General features: G+C 37.7%; 1 protein-coding gene across 1 annotated transcript; it reads left to right on the forward strand.

The window, feature by feature from the left end:
* Nucleotides 1-744: 744 nt before the first annotated feature.
* LOC106753379 (scarecrow-like protein 4) lies at nucleotides 745-3,098 on the forward strand. Its single transcript, XM_014635173.2, has one exon. It carries the CDS (start codon nucleotides 826-828, stop codon nucleotides 2,506-2,508), a length of 1,683 nt encoding a protein of 560 aa, XP_014490659.1. The 5' UTR covers nucleotides 745-825; the 3' UTR covers nucleotides 2,509-3,098.
* The last annotated feature ends 4,690 nt before the right edge of the window (nucleotides 3,099-7,788 follow it).

The raw sequence follows: 7,788 nt of genomic DNA on the forward strand, positions 1-7,788 counted from the left end.
TGATTTAGTTTTGGTTTTTCAAAGCCCAACATTACTTTTTTTATTAATTAACATTACTTTTTATCAATTATTAAAAAAAATTGATAGTTTCGTTTAAAGCCTAAAACAAGTGCCTGTTCTGCTTTGAGCGGAAGCACCTTCCATGGAGTAATTAAACTCTAATTCTGTTTGTATTGGTTTGGAAAGCACCTTTGTAATGAGTAATTAGGATAACACGTGTGACTGAATGAAGGATCCTTCCCACATGACGCGTGTACAGGAAATTTGGGAAGTGAAATTTCCTTATCATTGAAGTTGAATTTGATGATGAATTGATGCGTATTTAGGTTGAAAAGACATGAACTATTAACTAATCAATTATTTAATTGTAATATAGAATAGTGATAACACCGGTAATTGTGGTACCCATTCACTTCAAGCTTCTATCGATCCTGCCAAAACAGGAAATACACTTTTCATGGCAACCTTGCAGGAATCATACTCTGCAAAAACACTGCTTCAAAAACTTTCGTCATTTTCAATTCCTAATCAAAAAGCATATCCAAGGCTTGGTGTGGTGGGTAACTTTGACGGAATTACAGAATTTGAAATAATATATTCATTGATGATGTATAATTTAAGAGACTATTTTAATGCCTCATTAAAATATAATTCATGTTATTTTAATCATGGAAATTGGGCTGAAACTAAGGTGAAACAACCTTTCTCTTATATTTTTTTTCTATAAATAGTCAAACATTCACACTCATCAAACCCTACCTACTTCAAAACAAGATTTTTCATTCTTAACAGTGTGGGAGACTTGAATAGAAAAAATAAAAAATAATGCAGCAAGAGGATATGCAGTCACCATGGTCATTCTTTGAAGGCATGAACTCAACTTTTGAATCAGGTGTTGAGTCCTTGAGTTTCACTGTGTATGACCATGTTGGTGACTGTGGATCCTATGGTTTCACTGTTGGTGATTGTGGAGCCTATGGTTTCACTGTGGATGACCATGTTGGTGATTGTGGTCTCAATACACTATTGAGCACTCTAGAGGATTCCACTTCTGAAATTTGTTCCATACCCTTTTCTTCATCCTCTTTAATTTTCTCCAATGATCATGTTCACACCCAATACCCAATCAATGAAGAAACCCTGCAACTTCCATCACTCATGGAATTTGATGATTTTGATTCCATTTTGGATACTGAAATTGCTAGTATTCAAGGTCATGGATACCTATGGGAGAGTGAAGGGAGCTTCTTCCCTCCGCAGAATTTGTCAAGTGAGGTGGAAAATGCTTGGAGTCCTACCCCATCTGTGAGGTCAGAGTTGTCCATAAATCAAGCATCACCATTGACTTTACCTCAGCAAAACATGGAAATTGAAAACCAGGTGAGTCTTCCACACTTGCTAGAGGCACACGGAGAGGCCTTGGAGCAAGGACAAAAATCACTAGCAGAAGTGATTTTAAGGTGCTTGAGCCAGAAAGCTAGTCCACTAGGTGAGTCTCTAGAACGCCTTGTATTCTACTTGTCTCAGAGCATGACCAATCATGGAGACTATCTCAAAGGTGAGGCCTTTAAGAACTATGAGGCTGCTTTGAGGGCACTCTATCAAGGTCTCCCAGTTGGGAAAGTCGCTCACTTTGCAGCTGTTTCTGCAATTCTTGAAGCCATGCCACAAGATTGTAATAGTGTACACATAGTGGACTCTTGTGTTGGACATGGGTTTCAATGGGTTCCAATGATTGAGGCTATTGCACACATGAACAAAACAGTGAAACTGACATCCATTAAATGGGATGGTGATGGTGATGGCGAGGGTCTTGAATGTTTTTCAAGTCCATCAAATTTTGAGGAAACTAAAAGGCAGCTCTGTGAGCATGCCAAATCCTGTGGTTTGAAGTTGAAGGTAGAGGAGAAAGGAGTGAAGGAACTTGTTGCTGAGATTAAGAAAATGAACAGAAGGGGTGGGAGAGGTGAGTTTTTGGCCTTCAATTCGATGATTGGTCTTCCACATATGGGAAGAGAAAGTAGCAGAAAACAAGCCTTAGAGTTTCTAAGGGTAGCTGAAGGTTTGATCAACACCTCAGGCAATAGGGGGATTATAACTTTTGGGGATGGAAGTGCTTATGAGAGAGTGAAAAACAACTTGAATTTCAGTTCATTCTTTAAAGCACATTTGGAGCATTACCAAGCCTTGTTAGAAGCAATTGAATCACATTTCCCAACTCGTTTCTCAGAAGCAAGAATTGCCATGGAGCAACTGTTTTTGCAACCTTGTATTTCCTCTCTTGATTGGTTACAAACATGGGAGGAGACGCACAGTGATGACCCACTTGAAGCTGAGATTAGCTTTAAGGGTCGCCAATTGAGCAAAAATATTTTGATGGAAATCAGACAAGTGTTGGGAGGAAGTGAAGGCTCATATCAAGCAAGGATTGAAGGACAAAATGAGAATGAACTGGTTTTGGAGTACAAAGGAACTCAACTGTTAAGATTTTCAACTTGGAAAAACTAAAGCCACAGTGTCTCACATCAGAATTTAGTAGTTATTATAATTTGATTTGTACAGATTCCTGTTTATATGTTGTATCTCGAAGAATTACATAAAGATGTTTATTCTTTTTTACACAATATATATACTTGCACTTTAATTGAACAGAGGGAATGAAAACAGTAATAGGATGAGAGGTTTTGTTTCTGGATTATATTTTGATATTTTTCTATTTTTCTAAAGGAATTGGGTTCAGGGTTTTTGCCATTTGGCTTTACATTTTGAAGGTTCTTGGGGTTCTAGAGAGGTACTTGAAGAGGAAGGGCACTGTATTTGCGACTTTTCTCGTGCAGTGACTAGAGTTTTGCTGGGCACGGGAAAGAAAGGGAGCTGCTGTCTATGTTCCATATGTTTCGTGATTCGTGAATTGGGGAGAGTTTGTTCTTGTGAAGAAGGGTAAGTGCACTGCATTTATGTATGAGCCGACTGTGTGTAATATTTCTTATTGAGTTTGACTGTTTGGTTTGGAATTGAGTTTCTGGTTATGGTTTTTCTGGGATGTGTTTTAGTGAGTCTGGGTGTTCCATATTGGAGTCAGGTGTTTGATTCATGTTTGACAGGTTTCAAATATGTTAAATTTGATTATCAATTTATTTAGTTTAAGGCTTAAATGCTTACTTGGTTTTTATGTTAAGGTGGTTTTTTCAGTTTAGTATCCAGTTTTAAAAATGTATAGATTAGGTCTCAAAGTTATAAAAATTGCATGAATTAAGTCATGTCCGGTAAATTGACACTAACTACGTTAATTGTATACTGATGTGACGTACTTTTTCTCTTCTCTCCTCTTCTCCTCTGTTGTCCATCTTTTCTCATCTCCTGTCCAACTTTTTCTTTCTCTTCCATATTAATAGTTTCTAATTTTTTTTCTTTTTTTTCTAACAATCAAATCCCTTCATTTTTGGAGCTAATTCTCCAATGTTCTTGTCTCGCATTAACCCCTCAAGGCAAATAAGGGTTTATGTAGATGAGACATTTTGTTCCCTCCACCACCAACGCTCCCTACAGCGGCTTTATCGGATATCGTCTCTCCTCCGACACCTCCATTGCCAGTTGCACCTTCCTCACCTATCTCCGCGACATACATAAGAACTTTCCAGAAAAAAGTGACATTGGACCAAAAATAAAATGGGAAAGCAAAAAAAAATATCAACCTCAAGCCTCTATTTTCCAGGAATAACATTTGAAAACTGAAATTCACTATACTCTTAGTGGTCAAGCTAACGACACCAACAACCGCTCTTAAATTCTGCTTACACAACCCATTGTGGCAAGGCGATTTGCTTTTGCTCTCTTTCTCTTCACTATTAGAAGGAGCCAGAGAAGGAGGCGTCGACTTCACCACATTCGTCGTTGGGTTCATCAGACTCATCGCCGGTGGAGGCGGTGGGGCCGCCCTTGTCGCAACATCAAAAGAAGAACGAAAACTTCACCACTCTATTTTGTGAATCTCTGTGCTACAATGCGTAGAACCTGAGAACCCCACTTACATAAAATCACTCAAATACTTATCCACATCGAGGCTCGTTGACAAAACGAGATTTTTCGATTTCAAATTGGAATACGAAACCCACACGTGTTAGCTTCTCAATCCTTTTGCTACATCAAATCCAAAGACATCATCGTCACAAACGCTTCTTTTAACGTTGGGGTTTTCCATTTCGGCACCGCGCAGCTCTGCGGTGAAATCGACCTCGAAAGCGAACAATTAGGTGAAATTAGTGAGATAGGGGAGAAATTTTCGCCGTTCCCAATGAGATCCAGGCAATTTGAAGGCATGCGGGGGTATATGATCCAGGAAATTTTAATTGAACAAACTTTTTTTAACACTTATTGGACTTACTGGATACAAAAGTGATGTTCTGCCATTGATGATCACAAGTATATGAATGTACATGACCAAGGAAGAATTATTGTTAACACTCAATGTGTAGTAACAAACCCGAGAGAAATGTGCAAATAAGTGGGTAGTTCAGGCAAACTTTCTGCACAGGGGGATCAACTTTAAAAATGACCTTGTTTTTTAATTGGACAAACGTTTTTTAACACTTATTGGAATTATAGGATACATAAGTGATGTTCAGCCATTGATGATCACGAGTATATGGATGTACATGGCCAAGGAAGAATTATTGTTAACACTCAATGTGTAGTAACAGACCTGGGAGCAAAGTGAAAATAAGTGGGTAGTTCAGGCAAACTTTCTACACAGAGGGGTCAACTTTGAAAATGACCTTTTTTTTTAATTGAATAAACTTTTTTTAACACTTATTGCAATTATTGGATACAAAAGTCATGTTTAGCCATTGATGATCACGAGTATGTGGATGTACATGGCTAAGGGAGAATTATTGTTAGTACTCAATGTGTAGTAATAGACTTGGGAGCAAAGTGCAAATAAGTGGGTAGTTCAGGAAAACTTTCTGCATAGGGTGGTTAACATGATAAAAAGGATTGTTTTTTTTTATTAATTAAAAATTTTAATATAACTGTAATGTAATTTTTATCATAATTGCAACATTTGTATCAAAACCTACGTCATTGTGACCAATAAGTTATAAATATACTTTTATTCAAATATAAAAATCTAAGGACATGAACATAAATTGATATTGTCTTTTGTGGTTCACACTGATATTTGGTGATTAACATTACAATTACATCCATTAATGTGAACTTCAACTATAAGGTCATTCCAATGGTGGTCAACCTCGAAGACAACAACGTCTCCTTCCTTTAAGCCATATTAGATGCAAAATTCTTTCCATCCTTTTCCAAACTTTGTTGAATTCCTAGTCTGTGAAACTAAAACTTTGCATATGATGTCATCCTTATAACCAAGAAGCATAACACCAGCGAAATGCCTATCGACATACCCAAAATCCTATAGAAGTACATGACAATCAAAGATGGTCAATGCCTTCCCTAACATTTATTGGTATACGAAAGTAATTGAAAATCAAACATGGTCGTTGCATTCCCTATTATTTATTGCTATACGAAATTACATGTCAAATCAAACATGGTCATTGCCTTCCTTATCATTCATGGCTATACAAAAGTAATTGAAAAATCAAATGTTAGTTAATTCTTCGACATTCACTACTTAATTCATCCAACGGACCTCAAAATTTATAATAATTGCGAAAAGAAATTATTATATAATAAAACAATGACGAAATCAAGGAACATACCCCAAAATTGGTTGATTTCCAAAAGTCCATCACCTAAAGGTGTGTATAAGTACATGGTGACAAGTCATCATTATCATTATTGTACTGTCCAGATGTCAATGACGACATGAATCCCGATTGTGAAACTTGAGATTCAAACATCTGTTGACTTCCAAGATCCTTAACATTATGGATGTTTGTAACATGACAATTAGTTGTTTCCTGAAATAAAAGTATTAGTGAAGGATTATATGACCATATAGTATTAGTAAAAAACATATAATGACAACTTTTTATATCACTCACACTATGATTCGTTGTATGTTTATTTTTAGGACCATGCGACTTTTTCTTCTGTGTTAATTTTTCAACTGTTGATTGCATTCTTTTTGTTCATAGTCTCCCTTTGCGTTTCACAGAGACAGGACTGCAAACAATCAAGCCATCAACTTCACAAGCAGGTCGACCTTCTTGACTAGAAAGGGGATGTGCATGCATGTTAGATCCATCATCGTCGAGCAACGTCACTGTCGGTGATGTACTTACCCCTAAACTTCTCTCTATAGAGTTTAAATCGGAAACCAACTTCTTCGAAGCAGTCTCAAAATCACAGGCCTCCTCCGCGATGTCATAGAAACACTTACACAAAGTATGGTACCTTTGCATCTTAGGTTCTTGAGTGTGGTTGTTATAAGATGTTGTAATCAAAGTGTGTCTTCTACGTACATTTCTACTCCACTGGCGTAAAACATATTTTGTTGGTACATTACGACCTAGGCCCAATAAGCAATTGCTAGGGCAAATCGGCAAGTGTACCGAGTCACACAAGTAATATAAAATGGTAAGACCAAGTATCGTATCCCAGAGGACTCTTGGCGTTGAACAGTTGTGTGAAAACAAGATTAATCAAGACTTAGAATAAAAGAGATCATGGGTTTGTATTGCAAAAGTAATAAAATAAAGCAAAATAAAATTGATCAGTGGCAAAAGAGCGCAGAGATGAATGGAGGTTGATTTTTATAAGATGGATATGTTGTTGGGGTTAGACATCACCAAGTTCCCTCTCATCTATATAAGAATTCTTCTTTATTCATTAATGCCAACGTCCCTCACTAAAACACTTAAACTCGATTCCTCGGTACATAAGTTTGTCCTTAATTACTAGTTCATACAATTCCTAGCATTCCTGGTAAAAAGATGTGAGGATCAAGAGATTAAGACGACTAAGACTCATACCCTCATCCCTGAGCAATATAACCCTTAAGAGTAATTCAACAAGAACCTGAATTGAAAGGAACCTGTCGGCACTCATGCAACTCACAAATCATGCTATTGTATAAGCAAGCAATAAGAACAAATGAATTACTCTAACAATTAATGAAAAAGCATATGAAATTAAAAATCAATTCAAATACATGACAGTTTACAAGGTTACATTATTCCCCAACAACAAATAGAAATTAGTTCCCCATAGACATGGGGGAACTCTATGAACAATGGAAGAAATAAAGATAATGGAAGACTAAGAATTGGCTAAGAGTGTATTTCTATGCTCTTCTTTGTCAGGGATGCAAAACCTAGAGCCCTAGGGTCCTATAGATAGTGTCAGATGCGTCCCAAAGTGCGGCCCGATCCGAAAGAATCAAAACAGAGCAGAAATAGGGCTCGATCCAAGTGAAATCTCGCCCAAGTGTCGCAGGGAGCTCGCCCGGGTGAGAATTAGAAGTCATGTAGGGCCTGGGGGTCAAATTTGGATGCCCAAGCTACGAGCGTCCATTGCCCGGGTGTTGGGAGCCACCACCCGAGCGACGAGCGTCGATTCTGGACTCTTGCTTTGCGCTCCTGGTCGCTCGGGCTTCGCGTTTTCCCTCCTTCAGGTGCCTTTTTAGCCTCTTCTAAGCTCCATCTTCTTGGTTTTTCACTTCTTCTTCCAGTATTAGCTCAATCTCTGTGATTGCATAATAAGAAATGCAGTATAGCTAGGAATGACCCCTAGGTCGTCTCTCAAGGACCAACTGCGGTTCAAAATCAAGTCTAACACAAAAAAGGGGGTTTTGAAAAGGTTTCACCATGC

Source organism: Vigna radiata, unplaced genomic scaffold, assembly GCF_000741045.1.
Source record: "Vigna radiata var. radiata cultivar VC1973A unplaced genomic scaffold, Vradiata_ver6 scaffold_221, whole genome shotgun sequence".
Taxonomy (NCBI): Eukaryota; Viridiplantae; Streptophyta; class Magnoliopsida; order Fabales; family Fabaceae; genus Vigna; species Vigna radiata.